The sequence below is a fragment of the Styela clava genome, chromosome 6 (assembly GCF_964204865.1).
Source record: "Styela clava chromosome 6, kaStyClav1.hap1.2, whole genome shotgun sequence".
Classification (NCBI taxonomy): Eukaryota; Metazoa; Chordata; class Ascidiacea; order Stolidobranchia; family Styelidae; genus Styela; species Styela clava.
Window position 1 is genome coordinate 22,704,430 of NC_135255.1, and position 18,296 is coordinate 22,722,725.

At 37.8% G+C, this 18,296-nt stretch overlaps 4 protein-coding genes across 4 annotated transcripts; 2 read left to right on the forward strand and 2 right to left on the reverse strand.

Annotated features, from left to right (window-relative positions):
* Positions 1-7: 7 nt before the first annotated feature.
* On the reverse strand, positions 8-1,829 carry LOC120330979 (dynein axonemal assembly factor 11-like). The gene has a single exon (XM_039397976.2). It carries the CDS (start codon positions 1,643-1,645, stop codon positions 326-328), a length of 1,320 nt encoding a protein of 439 aa, XP_039253910.2. The 5' UTR covers positions 1,646-1,829; the 3' UTR covers positions 8-325.
* Positions 1,830-3,270: 1,441 nt separating this feature from the next.
* LOC120330973 (BLOC-1-related complex subunit 5-like) lies at positions 3,271-4,811 on the forward strand. Its single transcript, XM_039397971.2, has 2 exons — positions 3,271-3,661; positions 4,584-4,811. The coding sequence occupies exons 1-2, from the start codon at positions 3,326-3,328 to the stop codon at positions 4,809-4,811; spliced, it is 564 nt and encodes a 187-aa protein (XP_039253905.2). The 5' UTR covers positions 3,271-3,325.
* Positions 4,812-4,899: 88 nt separating this feature from the next.
* LOC120330972 (proton-coupled zinc antiporter SLC30A9, mitochondrial-like) lies at positions 4,900-7,367 on the forward strand. Its single transcript, XM_078113655.1, has one exon. The coding sequence runs from the start codon at positions 4,900-4,902 to the stop codon at positions 6,556-6,558; it is 1,659 nt and encodes a 552-aa protein (XP_077969781.1). The 3' UTR covers positions 6,559-7,367.
* Positions 7,368-11,494: 4,127 nt separating this feature from the next.
* Positions 11,495-13,045, reverse strand: LOC120332012 (small integral membrane protein 8-like). The gene is made up of 2 exons (XM_039399215.2): positions 13,027-13,045; positions 11,495-12,120 (listed from the first exon to the last, which is right to left on the reverse strand). The coding sequence occupies exon 2, from the start codon at positions 12,096-12,098 to the stop codon at positions 11,790-11,792; it is 309 nt and encodes a 102-aa protein (XP_039255149.2). The 5' UTR covers positions 12,099-12,120; positions 13,027-13,045; the 3' UTR covers positions 11,495-11,789.
* Between the last annotated feature and the right edge of the window lie 5,251 nt (positions 13,046-18,296).

Consider the following 18,296-nt stretch of genomic DNA (forward strand, 5'->3'; position numbering starts at 1 on the left):
ACATGAATTTTGAGATAAAATGGTTGTCAAATGTAACTTTTACTTTTATTATGATTACTTGGGACCATGGATGTCTAAAATAGTTCAAATATTCTAATTTATATTCATATTATATTGATTATACGGAAAATCTGGAATTGTTTCAAACAATTGAAATTTAACAGTATTACCACAAAGACTCTCATTCAATTTATGAAAGCTGATTTCTAATTACTAAAACACCATTTTACATCACTTTGGAACAATGTTGGATATATGGTGATCGGTTAAATGAATATTTAGCTGCCTTATTGGTTTTCCTCTTCAGTGTCTTACACAGTAATATTCATATAAGTGGCGGAACATCTGGGTTGTCGATAAAATCATCACTTTGAATCATCTGTTCCTTATTAACCAGTTTCTTCTTGCTTTTCAAAGTTAACGGCCCTTTCGATTGATGTTTTTCCTCTTTTGTTATATTGGCAAGAGTATTTTGCATAGATTTGGAAGAGTCATATTCTAACGTCTCAATATTTTTAGTCTTTTTATTATCTTTTACATTTTTAGATGAATTTTTCTTCATTTTTGTATCGGGTTTATTTGTTGTTTGAATCGGTTTTGGTGGGGGGTTCAATTTAGGCATAGTGACCACTAGGTGGCCAGTGGTCTGTGATCGCTTAGCTGTGGATTTATCTGTCAAAACTTCATCTTGCAACACCAGCTGCAAAACATCACTTTTCAAGGTGACCTTGACGTATTTTGGTTGAACGTCGACATCAATTAGTGACGTATCAAGATATTTAAAACAAGCAACGTCTAATACAAACGCTGAATCATCTTCTGTTTCAGTCAGTGAAAAATCAACTTTGCCTTCATTAATGTTCATTGGATCCCCTGCATCGTTAAAATATCGTTTCGTCCGTTTAAATTCTGGTTTTTCAAACATTGGTTTTGATTTCTTTTCACGGTTTTCTTTCATTTTTGAATGCATTTCTTTTCTACTTTCTGGGGTATAGTCACATTTACTGTTCCAAAAATCAGCATTTTCTTCTTCTGTTTTATCATTATCTTCTGACTTCGATTCTGCATCATTTCCAGAGCTTTGCAATCGTTTTTCATCATCAGTTTTTTTTGATTCATATTCTTTTTGTTGCTGTAAAATTTTCAGTCGAATAGAATCAAAATCTTGACACGCTTGAATTCTTTCAGACTTTTCAATTGTTTGGCCATCGAGTCTTTGCAGCTGCGGTAATGCCGCAATAACGTATTGTCTGTAACCTTCAAAATTGACACACGGATTCCCTGTGAGATAAATTTCTTCTAAAAAATAGTTTGAGCGTAGCGATTCAATTGTTGTAACTTCGCTAACAAAATTCAAAGTTAAATCTAGTTTTTGTAATGACTCGCATCCTTCCATGTTCTCAATCTTCGCAACATTATTCAAAGCTAAATTCAGGTATTCCAATTTCTTTAATTTTCCAACATTTTCAATTTTGTCAATAAGATTGCTCTGAAGATACAATATCTTCAAATCTTTACACCATTTGTCTAAATATTCAATTTTTTCAATGTCTTGCTGATGAAGAGATATTTCTTCCAGAGTATATATCTCACATTCATTGTGCTCCGCTCTTTTTCGAATCAACTGTTCCGTTATTCGAACCATAATGCTATATCCAGCCAAATATTTTTCAAAGAGTTACGGTAATTGAATTTACAACGACACCTAAATCAGCTCAGCTCTAAAAGAATTCATAAAAATAAAACCTTAGATTAATCTTCAGTACAGTCTTATCATTCACAATTGCCATAAATTTGGAGAAAACGTTCAAGTTCCAAATCTAAGGACTCGAAAACGCTGAAAGTCACGAAAAATAATTTCCAATAGGGCCTTAGTAACGGTTGTTATGGCATACATCGATGACAACGGAGTCAGTGGACCGTGTAGGCGTGGCTTCGTGTTTTCAGTGATATATTTTAGGTTTTGTTGGTTTATAATCTTTTAATATTACATAACAAACAACAGTGATATTTTTTATTTAGATTGATACATATAACCACATATAACATTCTTCGTAGGCAGAGAAAGTGTTTAATAATTCGACTGTTAAGTCTGGTGGCGTGAAACACCAGCATTGTTCGAATTAGTAGTTATTTCATAGATCTATTTAACCCTTTCCATGCGATTTTTATTTTTTAATAAATAATCGTATTTGCTACGCCGATTTTATGTATTTGTACCCCCACAACTAATCGATTGACTAACAAAAAACTAATGATCCTCTGCTGCCCACTGACGGCTCGTTGGAAAGCTTCTTCAAAGAGCTTGCAATTGGCGATTAAAAAAAAAAGTATTTTTAAAAGTGGTGGTCTGAGTCACGAACCGGATAGAAAAAAGGCAGTTTTTTTTCTTGGGAGTTGAAACTTTAAACCGTGATAAAAAATAGAAATATTCGCTAAATCCTTTACTGTTACCGCTTCGTGGTTGGCAAACAATAGCATAATATTGCTGTAGCAATTTCGTGATCTAACTCAAAATATTTTGGTAGATGGAAGGGATAATATGTCTTCTATTACCACCCAAAAAACACCGAAATTTGCATAAATTTCAAAAACACTCCCTCGTTCCGCCGCAAATAAAATTCCTGTCGCAAACGAAAGCGAGATTTACCGTCGCTTATGTTAATCTCGAAGAAGACTTCTTATCAATAAACTAAAACCCGGAAAAACTAGACCAACAGTTTGCGACCCATTGCTAAATAAAACAGTGAAGTACATCAACGTACCCGCCGCAATCTAGCGAATTTTGTCGTGGGTACGTATACGTGCCCACCGCACGGAAAGGGTTAATATTCCAATATTTTTATTCCAAGTTACAAGTCTGAGCGCCCAAAAGGCAGTCCGCTTTCCTTATGAACAAGAAATACTTTTAACTGTCACGCGCCATTGCATAATCGAGGATCGCGTTGCCAAACCTTATATTAAATAAACAAATGTAACCGTATTTGTGTGTAATGATACGCGTACATCGTCTGCTTTTTTCTTCTACACAGCTCATTATTTGTGTTTTTAAAAATGAGAACTAAAAGTTAAATTTATTGAATTTTACTTTGAGGGTTCAATTGCTAACGAAAAATTTAAGAGCAGGTGTAGCTTTTAAAATTTATAGAAAGCAATATAATTGAAAATATGGCAACACTAATTTTATAGGTTTCATCAATTGCGCTACTTTATCGTAAGGCTCTAATTATATGGCTTGTTATATTGTTTTATGATTTAACGTGTTAATTATTGCGCTTTATCTCTTTCTCAGATGCTATTTTATTGCCCTAATACCATGTAGAGTATGGGAAATGAACAAAGCGCTTCACAGACCGCGCCCCAGAGTGTGAAAGCGTCACAGAGAACTGCAGAAAGACGGCAGGCTTCAACAAAGACATCGGGAATTGTTGTCGTTGGGACAAAAGAGCCAGAACTTTCGGGAAATTATTTGGATAATTATATTACACGGCTAGACACTTGTCCCTCGTTTCAGCCTATTTTTCAGTCTCAAGGAAGTGGCGAAGGAAGACCACAGCAGGGTGAGCTTGTGGGTCAGTTAGATTGGAAAGCCGCTCTCAAAGTTAGCACAAGGATTCAAGAACATTTGCATAAATGTGCAGAAGCAGTCTCGTCTGATCAGGTTGATTGTTTATTTTTAATTTTCATAATCAATTCATTATTAGTATTAGTAAACTGGCTGAATCACCTTACATCCTCGGTCATTACTGCATTATGAGCTTACATGTTTTCAAAGTACAACTGCTCAAACTTTAAAACATTTGCATTATTACTTATCGATCTTAAGATCGGTAAGTATATTGATAGGTATTTGTCTGTCTGTCTGTCTGTGTGTCTGTTAGATGCACGCGATATCTCACGAAAGCGAGATTGAATCTGCTCCAGATTTTGCATGTGCATTCATCTTATCTCGGACCAGAAGCCTATTGATTTTGGGCGAATTATGTCGTATAATTAGCGAGTTATCAATCAATTATTGATATAGTGATCTAGATTTTTGTAAAGCGAGAGAATTTTGAAACCCGCCGAGTGTGTGTGTGCGATGCGCAGTGCGCAAGTTACAAGAGCGGATGAATCGAAACTGCAGTTTCTGTTTTGGGGGATCCCCTAACTATCGATCGATAAGTCTTCGGTTTCCAACCGATATTCTCGTTTTTTTGTTAGGTCGTTTATGTAAGCTTGTGCTTGTTGCCTGATTCTTTGTGTGTTGGTCAGAGGGCTTCTATTGTTTCAAACTTTTTTAAAGTTTTTTTTCGCTTCCTAGAGTTTTCCGTTTTATTTTTGTGTGTAATAATTATTGCCAAAGTAACCCCTTTCCACTGGATAAATAGTGAAATCCTATTGAATCAATGACATAAAAATTTTTTTCTTTTTTGTTTCCAAGTCTATGCATATTCCAAATTAACTAGATAACCATTCAGATATGGACTGGTGATTGAAAAAGAGGTTATGGCTTGTCATAAATTATCCTATTTTCTTTTCATGATAGATATCAAGCGTATACCCAAGCATCGATCTAAAACATTCTCATATTTTTGTTTCAGAATTCTTTGGCTTCACAAATTAAGCAAGTAGATGCACAGGCTTGCCAGATAATGCAAAAATACACTGAGCGACAAAAAGCATTTGCAAAGTACGCTGAACACATGAGAAAAATTGACGAGATTTCTTCAAGTTTGAAACGAGTACGAATGAACCTAGATACGACCTTCAACCTCCTTGACGAGTTGAATAAATATTTGCCAGACGAAGAGAGAATTGATATCAAATAAATATTTACTATTTGTCAACTTGAATGCAGTAAATAATATAATATCATCAATTCTAGTTTAAAAACTGGAACTTTTTATTGTAAATAATATGGCAACACAATCTCCATTTCTCGTCATCTTAAAATATCAGAAATATTTTGCAAAAGGAATCCTCAAGTCACAGAGACGTTTAATTCCAAAAATATGTGGGGCACGACATTTTCAGACCACACCTTTCCATTCTTCAAATTCAAAACCTGAGTCGAAAATCGACAGAATCTCAGCCCCAAAAATAGACCCGAAACTGCCTGAACAGACCTTTCAAATTCTGCAAGAATCTGAAAATGTTTCAGACTCGACGAAAACTGAAAATTTATCAAAAGATGATAAAAAAACTGTTGTAGCTACTGTGAAAGAATATATTCGAATGAGGCGGGATTTTTCCAAAAAATATACGGATAACAATACTGTAACGGCTGTGCGAGCGATGCAGGAATACGTACTCAAACCAAGCGACCTCCAAGATTTAAAACTTATAAAAATACGGAGTCCGTATCGGGATGGTGCCGGTCATCTCTTGGTATACTTGGAAAGAGATATAATTAAGAAAGCAATGGAGGTTCACGGAAATAAAGAAAATCTCGAATTGGAACAAAAACGGATAAAAAGACTCAAACAAAAGCAGAAAAATTATCTCGATTGGACTTTTGTTAATAAAGAAGAAATTAACGTAGACGCAAAAAAGTTGTTTAAAACCGGACCTGGTAGAGTGGTGGCAGTTGCAGCGGCGGCAAACGGGGTTATATGTCTCACGAAATTTTCTTGTTGGCTTTGGACTGGGTCAGCAAGTATGTTCTCAGAAACTCTACATTCATTCGCAGACATGGGCAATCAACTTCTTTTATTATGGGGGGTTTATAAATCTATGAAAATTCCAGACGAGGCCCACCCATATGGGTTTGGTAACATGCGCTATATAGTGTCCCTTATTTCGGGGGTTGGCATTTTTTGCATAGGATGTGGGGCTAGTATCTACCATGGAATCACTACGATGTCCGCTGGTCATTCACTTGACAGTGTCACAAGTTTCGGTGCGTTTGGAGTTCTTGCAGGCTCCGCTCTTGTGGAGTCTGCTTCACTAATCGTAGCTATAGATGAAACGAAACACAACGCTGCGAAACAAGGAATGTCATTCTGGAATTATGTTCGTTCATCGCAAGACCCCAGCACTAATGTCGTTCTATTAGAAGATTCTTGTGCCGTTTTAGGTGTCGGGATAGCTGGCGTCGCATTAGCTTGCGCTCAGTACATGCAAAATCCTATTTATGATTGTGTGGGATCGATCGCCATTGGTGGACTGTTAGGACTTGTCGCTACATTTTTAGTTCGCAGCAATGTAGAGGCTCTGATTGGACAATCAATTCCACAAAATCGTTTAGACGAGCTTCAAGAACAATTGGAGGATGACGCCGTGATTCGTGGTCTTTACGATATCAAAGCAACACAACTTGGCTACAGCGAATTCAAATTTAAAGCGGAAATTGATTTTGATGGACGTGAAGTAACAAGAGCTTACTTAGAATCTCAAGACTTTCAAAAAATTATGAATGAATGCAATAACATTGACTCTGAAAAAGAATTGGAAATATTTTTGCTAAACCACGGTGAAAAGATTATAGATACGTTAGGAATGCAAGTGGACAGATTGGAGGGTGATTTAAAAAGAAACAATCCTGGCCTAAGACACATTGATTTAGAAGTTTTATAATTTTTGCTTAATTTGACCATTTTTTGATAATTTAAAGTAATTTTGGTGCTCCCGAAGTATGCGAACCAAGATGGCGGACATCGGAACGTAACATGGGTAACAGGTTTGGGTCAGGCGATAATTTTTTTCCAATTTTCCTTATTTTAGTCATATTATCAGTTCGAAGACTAGCCAAGAGCCTCCCGTAGTATTTATAGCTAAAATTATAGCCTAACCCTAACCTAGTACACGTATTACATTCCGATGTCCGCCATCTTGGTTCGCATACTTCGGGAGCCCCGTAATTTTATTGTATTTTTAGTGCAATTAATGGCATTCTGTTAGCAGACTACTGGCATGCTGAATATATTGTTTGGGCTCAAATCTGTTTGAAAAATGAATGCCGACATGAAAAAGACGTTCAAAAAGACGTTCTATATTAAAAGTGTATTTGTATTCGAATAAAATTATTTAATATTCGATCTTGGCAAGTTTAGGCTTGGTATGTATTGCCCTATGTTTGTCGTTTGTATAAATTATCAGTCTGTGACCCAGGATATGGATTCTAACTGATATGCTGTGGTCCACCATATGGGTTACCATTCACTTTCAGTTGCCCTTGGTATTCGAGTGTTTGTCCATACTTCTCTCCAGAAATGAGTCTTCTTCATTTCTGATTGAGAGCATGTGACATCACTCAGAGTACCTATAAAAATGCCTCGCAAGCTAAGAAAAATTGAAGTAAAGTTACTGTAAAATGTTGTTGAATTTCTTCATATTTTTACGCTCTTAACCCAAAACCGGAGCAATAAATGTCCAAACATGTTTCATTTTTTGTGACTCTTTTATTGAAATATTGTTTTCACCAGTAGAACAGCAGTTTTGGGGATACTCTCCTTGTGTGTGTACCAGGTTAGGGTATAATTTCATTCCTATTTTCCCCATTTTAATTCCATTACGAGTTCGGGTACTGTCTGTGTTAGCCAAGTGAATATACCCCTGCCCATAGGTCTACGTCCCTTTACACAACTTGAAGTAATGTCGGCTAACAAAATTAGTTACCTCCACATTGGTACACACACTTCTGGGAGCGCTGTTTTGGGTTTAGTTATACTCTGTCACAGCTCTTAAACTTTCTAACCATTCTTTTCAAACAGTGTTAAATCAGAGCACATCTTTGCAGGTTGGTTCACATAACACCTGGCTACAATTTTCTTTACCATCCATGTCAATCGAGGTATAGATCGTCTCACAATGGCCCAGTGCAGGGTAGTCCAAACCTAGGCCCACGGGTCACATGTGGCCCGCCGCTTCATTATCTTTGGCCCGCGCCGCGCTCAGGGAGTAATCAAAATATCGTATTTTAAATTGCTTCCCGTAAAATAAATCAGAATAATCGTTTGACAAATTGTTGTTATCACCACTGTGACTGAATTGACTAGTATGATGGCTAGCTGAAGCAACTAGCGAAGTTGAAGATGTAATGGGCAGTTTAGATTGTTACCTGGATTTCTATCGTTTTGGTCGGGAATATATGCTAACAATATAGGCATGATAGAAAACTAAAAATCGAATGCGGATTATGTGTTCACCAATAGAGGTGCTTGTTTTGTATTGCACTGTTTACCTATTCCTGGTACTATTGTGGCCCGCGACTAATGTCAAAATGATTTTGTGGCCCGCGGAGCCCACCACCCTGGCCCAGTGAAGCGTTAGACTTAACTGTGTTGGCATCCCAGACTCCCCCTCCCCACCTTGGCCAAGATGTAATGACTGAACCAGAAAGATGCATTTCAAGCAATAGACGAGAATATCGGTCGGAGACCGAAGACTTATCGATCGAAAACTGAAGTTTCGATTCATGACTCTATAGTGACACATCACTCCAGGAATTGCGTGTCCCATCACTAATTAATTAATAACTCGTTAATTATACGACATAATTCATCCAAAATCAATAGGCTTCTGGTACGACATATGATGAATGTACATGCAAAATTTGGAGCAGATTCAACCTCGCCTTCATATAACAGACAGACAGACTTAAATTTTCTAGCGATTCTTTTCAAACAGTGTTAGATCAGGAAATAAGCTCACTCAAGAGACAAAGGAGTGTGAGCAAAGTTCAGGCCTACCACTGAGGTTAAAAGGCTCAAAACGATGATGGAGCAATAACTTTCAAAACATTTTTAAATTTGGCGTTTCTACTCTGAATTCATGGATTTTAATGAATTTGAAAAAGTACAAGCCCCTGATGCCAGTTCACGAGCGAATCCCTATTTTCCAGCCTCAGCTTCAAACATTTGTATTTCTACTTTGGAATGAAAATTATTCAGACTGAAATCTGGCAACATACATTTATGCTTTTTATTAAAATAAAACAATTACATTTGTGAAAAATTATTCAAAAACAGCTTTGTAAAGTATATGCATGAAGCAGCAAATGAAAGTGTGCGCCAACCTTTGGTGGCAGTTAAGACTTGGTAAAAAAAAAATCCAAAACCGAATACAAAATAGACGCTGATGTGTATTAAGTGACGTACAATGCGACACTATTTTAGGGAGGGCAGGAAATCAGTATATTACATACACCAGTGGTTCCCAACCTTTTTAAGCGACCCAAATTTAAAAAAAAAAAAATTACTACAAGCTATACTACAATATCAAATAAACAATACAATTTCCGAAAAAAATAAAACCGATAACTTTTAAGCTTGTTGAAAAAACATAGATTGGGGAACACTGACATATTCCATAGGTGGGCACAGCAGCTAATCCAAAATAGTTCAGCCCAATTCAACCACAAGCAAAATATCTTTTCACTTAAGATTGGGATGTAATAGCACGTCATGTTTTTTTGGGATTGTAATAAAATAAACTCAAAGCGAATGATGGCAAGAAGTCCAGCAATGTCCAGTGTAGTGGTTCCAAACATTTTAGGGCTTGTGGCCCTCTCTAGAGGTTTTTAGAACTCGTGGCCCTGTTTGTCATTACAGTAGTTTTAATTGGAAGATTCCAATCCCATTATGTTCAAACAATTCATGCTCAACAAAGTGAAAACACCTTGTGAAATAACCTTATCAAGCAATGAAACGGAAAGTTTTCTTGTAGAGCGAAAAGTAATTTGCGTCTGGCATTGTGGCTCAACTCCAACTGATCTGTGAGCCATGTGCCCCCATCAGAAAATTGCTGGTCTGATACCTAATTGATTGAGCAATGGCACATGTGTATACCCACAAATCAATAAAATTAATTAACAAGTCAGCAGAGCACCTTACTTGGCACCACTTTATACAAAATTCGAAACAAAATTGGACACAGAAAACCAGTATTGGTAGAATATTATGAACTTCACCATTTCCATGCGATTTTTATTTTTTATTAAATAATCGTATTTGCTACGCCGATTTTATGCATTTGTACCCCCACAACTAATCGATCGACTAACGAAAAACTAATGATCCTCTGCTGCCCACTGACGGCTCGTTGGAAAGCTTATTTAAAGAGCTTGCAATTGTCGATTAAAAAAATTTTTTTTTTAAAAGGGGTGGTCTGAGTCACAAACCGGTTTTTTTCTTGGGTGTTGAAACTTCAAACCGTGATAAAAAATAGAAATATTCGCTAAATCCTTTACTGTTACCGCTTCTTGGTTGGCAAACAATAGCATAATATTGCTGTAGCAATTTCGTTATCTAACTCAAAATACTTTAGTAGATGGAAGGGATAATATGTCTTCTATTACCACCCAAAAAACACCGAAATTTGCATAAATTTCAAAAACACTCCCTCGTTCCGTCGCAAATAAAATTCCCATGGTAAACGAAAGCGAGATTTACCGTCGCTTATGTTAATCTCGAAGAAGACTTCTTATCAATAAACTAAAACCCGGAAAAACTAGACCAACAGTTTGCGACCGATTGCTAAATAAAACAGTGGAGTACATCAACGTACCCGCCGCGATCTAGCGAGTTTTGTCGTGGGTACGTATATGTGCCCACCGCACGGAAAGGGTTAAAAAAGAAAAACATTTAAATTGAAACCCCCAATATCGAACATGTGAAATTGAACATAAGAACAAAATAAGCTCTGAAAATGCTGAGAGAAACTTATTTGACAATTTAAAAACAGGGACATTCATACTTCTGCAGTTTGGGGTGTAAGAACATAATTACAATGTACTATATATTATCTGTTTCTCGGCCACCGGATGGCATGAAGAGTTCAATCAAAAGTTATATCGGTAGGTGTTTGTAAGTCATCTTGCCAGTGAAAACTCACTTTTCAAGATATTAGAAATTGAGATACTGAAAAATGACTATTGAACTCTTTTGAAGGAATCACTATTTTTCATTTATCCACTTAAAACTTTTGAGAACAATTTTCGCACTGAAACTCGGCAAATAATCATCCAAATTATGCAAGACACAGCGCCGAGTTCGACAGCAGGAAATGAAAGAATATATGCAATGGACCATGTCCATTCTTTAGGCACGGATGCCACAGGGTCTCTGCGATAATAAAAACATAAATATAGAAGAACAACCCATAGGATTCCTTGGATCGTGTATTGTAAAGATAGTCGCACGGTCTGATACAACCTGGATTTTTCACGATTCATTCTATCAATTTCTTGCGTTAGTTTATCCATTTGTCGTTGGTATCTTGTATATTTCGCAAAATCATCCATTATGCTCAACTGTTTTTGGTTCTCTGCAAATTCTAAGAGTTGAGCGCGGAAATTTAATGTTGCATCTTTGTACTTAAGATAACTAACCAGTTTTGCAATTCCCTTGGAAAATATTGGAGCAATCTGCTGGGCAATATTAATGATCAGTATTGTCCAAAACAGATTCATGGCGGAGAAATATTGCCTCTACACAAATATATATCAACACAAGCTGTATAATCAGTCCTTCCAATGGTGTAAGGCTTCACTTTTGAGCTAAATAAGCAAGAGCACTTTATAAACAGTCTTTTGAAGATAATAACGACTTCAATATAGTGTTAAATTTACCACTGATTAATTAACAGTCTTTCACAATAATAATACAGTAATAAGGACCTCGAAATAAAATCAAATATAACAGTGATCACGTTGTAGACAATCTTCCCCAAAATAAGGGCCCCAATATACAGTATTGAGCTTTGATGAAAGTATACCCTTCTCTCTGTTTATATGTTCAATAAATTCTTGGAATCGTTTTGTTAGTCTTAAAGATGAACCAGTTACAAAAATCTCAAATCAAAGCTATTTAATCCCACTTTGAAGATTTCCTTTGCATTTGAGTTGTACCATCAATGTTGTATGCTTCATATAACTCCTTGTTTTCGCTCTGTGCGTTCATGTATGCAAGATAACCAACGCAGAGTGTTATAGCTGTCAGGCCAAGGCCCATAACAACTTTGTTCGGGCGAGCGTAAAGTTCGAAATTGACCGCTCGAAACACTGATGTTGTTCGCAGAGATCGTAAACCACTTCCAGGAATTGTAGCTGATTTTGCTTTGTTTCCAGCTTTTGCGTCCCTTTTCTCAGATTGTTGTTTATTGCTTTGTTCAGTCATTTGGTCATTCTATATTAAGTGACTAAAATGTGGAATGAAACACAGAATTTTTGTTGAGCATATTTATACATTTTTTGTGTATATAAGGAAAATTTTATGTTACCCTGAGTAAGGCACAGTTCTCCGAATCCAAGATGACTCGAAAGCTAGGATAAAAGTTTTTGCTCCAGTAAATAGAGTTATTTTTTTTCTGGGGGAACCAAAAAGGTTGGAAGACTGTTTTGCATCAGGACGGAGGCCCAGCCGGTCTCATGTAGTTTCGTACCTGACGTACTTCTAGTAGGCGTAGCATAACAATTTTTTCACATATCAATCCTATCCCCCACCTGACCTCACCATCCAAAAATTATGTCACTACGACATCACAGTGACGTAATAGAGGCCTTCAAACTGTCATCCAAGACACGCAGACGAGAACCCGAAATCGAACAGCCATTTCTCTCGTTTTCTCGATGAGAGAGATCGCAGACTTAGTCAGTTCTTTATCGTCGGCGTCGATGCCATTTCGGGCGATCGTACGAGTATTTGGCAAGCTCTATGACGTGATTGTGATGTAGTTTTTGGATGACGTAGTCAGGTGAGGGTTAGAATTGGCATGTCGAAAAATTGTTATGCTACGCCTACTAGAAGTACGTTAGGTACGAAACTACTCGAGACCCGGCCCAGACTGTCTCCTAAAGATGGGGTTTGGATTCACTGCCATAATTGATGTATTTTAATTTGGGGCCATGAATTTGTCATCACCGTAGCGGTATCCTATGGATGGGATTACTTGGCCAGTTATTTGTTTTAGATGCCTGGACTTGGGCATGTAGGGAGACGTAAACTTCCAAAAAAACAACGGTTACATGAACGATTTTACCGCAGACAGTAATAGGTACCGGTACGGTAAGGGTAGTTATCCCCACAGCACAGGATACGAACCCACCTGAGGTGCGATGGCTAGCGCATTCCTAATGCCGTACGGTAACGCTTAGCACGATGCCCGACATCACTGAGCCGGACATGCAAAACAGAAACAGTCTTGTCAATCTTGTATTCGCATACACTGCCGTACGGATAGCGGTGATCGATCGCCGAACCAAATACATAAAAGCGAGAGAGACGTTAGATTAACTCTACGATGATAATATTTCGCGCAGCTACGCTCCAATACCTCCATCTAGCGGCAGGATAGGATAGGATTTACATAGTTATCCCGGAGGAGAGGAGAGCCGATGAGACCACGGCCTTCCATCCGGTTAACATTCCATGTCGGGTATGGGATTAGTTAGGTATTTTTTGTTTTTCGGAAGCATGGACTTGATGATGGAAAAAGCCATAACCGACCAGCGGTTACGTGAACCACCCAACGGCGGCGAGGAGTCCAGCAATCCTCTCGCACATGACCATCCCCGCATGGGAATGGGAACTGCGAACTGACGCAGAGGTGCAGCGGTGGGCGTGTTCCTAACGCTTAGCACGATGAGCCACACCGCCGCGCATGGTCGAGGCGTACTGAACTTGGGCAGAACATTTTTATATTTTTTTTTATATCGTATTGGTGCATATTTAAGATAGATAGCGGGATGATTTACTTTGAATTTCGGCCTAGCACAGAAAGTTGTAATACAATCCATTCTTAATTGTAATACAATCATACAGGACGGATAAGCAGCAGGTATTAATTGCTGTAAGAATTTTGGCTATCATTAAGATATCCCGCTTATCCATTGCTTCATTCATATTACAAATTCCACTCCGCCTCCTTACTTTATTATCTATAGCCTACACCAGGGGTTCTCAAACTTTTGGTGTTGCGGAGCCCCTGAAAAGGTTGACCATTATTCGCGGAGCCCTAAAGAAATGTTAAAATTGTAGCTTTCCGATAAATATTCCCGAGTAAGTTAAAAGTACTTAACTTAATTTAAAGGCTAAACCTTTTTTTAATGGGGTTAATGCAAGTCATAAATAAATCAAAATTTCAAAGATAAATTATATATACTCTTACTAAAGCTGTAAATTTGACACTTGACAAACATATTAATAAACTAGGGGTCGAATCTTTTCCCTTTTGACATTTTCGGAAGTCGTATTTTGCCCAGATCTTGTGATTTTTCTTAACGGCGATATCTTGCTTAATAATAATCTCGAGTGCAAAAGAACAAATCAAGTTTGACAAATTCCAAGATCGCAAAAATACGACTCCAATTTATTCATAGGTGGCAGTTTATCACGTATTTTATGTTATTTTAGAATAGTATTCCTTCATTTTAGTAATCCTAATAGTAATCTCGAATGAAACTTGAGTAACTATGAGTACAATTGAATTATTACGACGAGACACTTTAAATGCTCGCATCGGCCATACATTGAATATTTTACGCAACAGAAATCTCGTTATCCGTTTTTTATAATCGCAAAGAATGTTGCGCGGAAATTTCCGATTCAAATCCCCACCTCTTGAGAATCCTGGCTGCGCTCCAGCTTATAAATAATGTCATTTTTTGATTCCGCCTCTTTGCCATATTTCGAGGCTATAATGTTGTCAAATTTTATCAAAGCTGTTATTGTTTCTTTGAACAGTTACAAAACTAGTCATTATTTTAAAAAGTAATCGGATAGCTCACGGAGCCCCTAGGTTTCTCTCGCGGAGCCCTGGGGCTCCGTACGGAGCACTTTGAGAACCTACAGCGTTATCATGCTGATATATTTTCCTATATGCCAGGACCATCGAACAGCATTCTGTGTCATGTGGTTCCCACACGGAGTTTGCTAATTTAATAATGCGATATCTCAACTGTTAATTCTACTGCGAAGGGATAATGGGTTGAGTTGTTGCCACCTGACTACGCCTGTAAATTTAGGGTCACCATATTTGAAGCAAAATTCCGGACAGTGCATGACTATTTTCATGACCTCGTAGTAAAAAATATGCGCACAGTACGAAATAACAATGTTCTGTATTAGCAGCAGTGGCGTAGCATCGAGCCCCGCGGTCGCGGGAGGGCCCACAGCGCAAAGGGGCCCAAGCGGTTAAAATTTAGAAATTTAAGCCGCAAAACCAACAGCTGTATTGCAAAACCAATAATGCACATTTTATAACGTTGATGTTAGTTCTGCTCAAATCGTTTTGTTACGTGCAATGCCAGGGAGTCGTCGATTTTCGGCGTCCTGTGGTTTGATCGCACCGGCAAAATTTCGAAGGCTGTCAGAATGATGTCGAAAGCAAAACCTCTCAGTGGCGCACAGAAACGCAGAAAAAGGGCAGATGAAGAAGCACGTATGAAAACAATTGAAGTGACCAAGATAAACGGCAAATATAGGTTACCATGCCTTTTAATAGCGACATGTTATGCGTTTTGGCGAAATGAAAAAAATAGTTGTTTTAGCTTATTTATGGTCATTTCCACGAAATATTTTTGCAGGGGGGCCCACGAGCGTCTTGCTACGCCACTGATTAGCAGTGTGCACAGTGCGATTGCAGATGCAGTAAAATTCCGGATTTCGGACATTTGAGCATTTTTTGAATTCTTCCCGGACGCAAAATTTAACCCTTAATTCCGGTCATGTCCGGAATTTTCCGGACGGTATGACAACCCTATGCTAGTTAACCAATTTTACGTCTCTCTTCACCTCGTAGTATTCACTATATGTGCATTTTCTCATCTTCTTAAACCAGGGCTTAAGTTCTAGTTTTGCTACACTGTCTACAGGTTAATATTTAAAAAAAAACAATACCCTTCCACCAAACTTTCACAATTATTAGAAAAATAAAACTTTGTGTTCCCCAACCATTTATCGGGCGCCATCAGTGATGATTATATCCGAAAGTTTTGCCAAAGACAAGCCAAGACACTTGTTTTTTTTATATCAGAGCTCCCAAACAAATCAATGCCTCTAGTCGTGCCCTTAATTGGGACAATAGCTGCGAACTCTTCGGTAATTTCAAAATCATCGTTAACCTCTCGAAGATCGCCGAGCAGTAGACTTGATGGTAGTGTTTTCGTCAAACGCCAAGGAATACGGTGAAAACGTTTCCGCTGTAGAATTTCTAAGCTCTTCAACACGGTCTGTTTTAACAGGCTTATTTTTGCAAATACCTCTTTTTGGACACGTAGTGGACATAGCGATCGTTTAAATATTATGTTGTTGTGGTTGTTCTTGTTCTTTGACACGTTTTTAAAAAGTCGCTTTTTTCTTTGATTACTGGACCAATTGCTTTGAAATTTTCAGTGGTTGAAGATAAAAATTTTCTTCAGAAGGCTATTACTTTTTTTTTTGCTTTGACGTCATCAAAATTATTGCCATTAGGTGTCCATATATTTTTGCAAACACCTATTTTATTTCAATACATTCCTAAAGGAGTTTTTATCTGAGAATGGCTTCGATTGCTTTGCGATTATTTCTGCCACCAGGTAGCTCTCCTTCACTCTGATTTTTTCACTTTAGCTTGTCTTAGCGCCGAAACATCAAGGATATTATTGTATGTTCGTACCACGTCTAAACGCACAGTATTGGCAATTATTACTTTTGCCCCAACCATGTTTGATCAAGTAGTATTTGGGTAGTTATACATTTAAAGGAGAGACTCCGTGATAAAATAGAAGAAGATTGTCTCACAGATCAGATAAGATCATATATAGAGTAATAAAAGACCAAGTGCGTAAGTGACTATGGCACCTTTATTTATCGATATCTCCTCCCAGTTGGTTTCGATTCAAAATGGCACTCACGGCTCGTTTGAAAGGGCTGGCAGAGCGCATTTCAGAAAAATAAACTTATCGTTTGTATCAAATCTTTATATACTACATCACTCGAAAAATAGTTTTGCTCATTTTTTTATTTAATCGCAAAAAATACAGCGCGGGCCACTGGAAATGCTTCTGCGGGCCAGACCTGGCCCGCGGTCCACCCTGTCCTACACAATGAACGGCTAAATATTGGAGAAGAACAACAACACTTTTTCAAAATGTAGGGTTGCTTAGAAGTCCCCAAAACCCCAGTAGCGAGTTGAGTCAAGTCGCGCACTGACTTATGTCTCATTAGCGGTTAGTTGATGACAAGTCCAGAGGCCTTAGCCTTATAAACGGCAAATATAGGTTACCATGCCTTTTAATAGCGACATGTTATGCGTTTTGGCGAAATGAAAAAAATAGTTGTTTTAGCTTATTTATGGTCATTTCCACGAAATATTTTTGCAGGGGGGCCCACGAGCGTCTTGCTACGCCACTGATTAGCAGTGTGCACAGTACGATTGCAGATGCAGTAAAATTTCGGACATTTGAGCATTTTTTAAATTCTTCCCGGACGCAAAATTTAACCCCTAATTCCGGTCATGTCCGGAATTTTCCGGACGGTATGGCAACCCTATGCTAGTTAACCAATTTTACGTCTCTCTTCACCTCGTAATATTCACTATATGTGCATTTTCGCATCTTCTTAAACCTTCTTAAATCTTCTTAGTTCTAGTTTTGCTACACTGTCTACAAGTTAATATTAAAAAAAAAGCAATACCCTCCCACCAAACTTTCACAATTATTAAAAAAATGAAACCTTGTGTTTCCCAACCATTTATGCGGCTGTAGAATTCCCAAGCTCTTCAACACGGTCTGTTTTAACAGACTTATTTTTGCAAACACCTCTTTTATTTCAATACATTCCTTAAGGAATTCTTAATCTGAGAATGGCTCCGATTGCTTTGCGATTATTTATGCCACCAAGTAGCTCTCTTTCACTTTAGCTTGTCTTAGCGCCGAAACATCAAGAATATTATGTATGTTCGTACCACGCCTAAACGCACAGTATTGGCAATTATTACTTTTGCCCCAACCATGTTTGATCAAGTGGTATTTGGGTAGTTATACATTTAAAGGAGAGACTCCGTGATAAAATAGAAGAAGATTGTCTCACAGATCAGATCATATATAGAGTAATAAAAGACCAAGTGCGTAAGTGACCCTGGCACCTTTATTTATCGATATCTCCTCCCAGTTGGTTTCGATTCAAAATGGCACTCACGGCTCGTTTGAAAGGGCTGGCAGAGCGCATTTCAGAAAAATTAACTTATCGTTTGTATCAAATCTTTATATACTACATCACTCGAAAAATAGTTTTGCTCATTTTTTTTATTTAATCGCAAAAAATACAGCGCGGGCCACTGGAAATGCTTCTGCGGGCCAGACCTGGCCCGCGGTCTACGGGTTAGACGACCCTGTC

What these genes read in the sequence shown, in the direction of transcription:
- LOC120330979 (XM_039397976.2), bottom strand. Translation starts at nt 1,645, where the DNA reads ATGGTTCGAATAACGGAACAGTTGATTCGAAAAAGAGCGGAGCACAAT.
- LOC120330973 (XM_039397971.2), top strand. Translation starts at nt 3,326, where the DNA reads ATGGGAAATGAACAAAGCGCTTCACAGACCGCGCCCCAGAGTGTGAAA. An exon ending in AAGCAGTCTCGTCTGATCAG is followed by an intron (nt 3,662 to 4,583) that starts GTTGATTGTTTA and finishes TTTTTGTTTCAG; the next exon opens with AATTCTTTGGCTTCACAAAT.
- LOC120330972 (XM_078113655.1), top strand. Translation starts at nt 4,900, where the DNA reads ATGGCAACACAATCTCCATTTCTCGTCATCTTAAAATATCAGAAATAT.
- LOC120332012 (XM_039399215.2), bottom strand. Translation starts at nt 12,098, where the DNA reads ATGACTGAACAAAGCAATAAACAACAATCTGAGAAAAGGGACGCAAAA.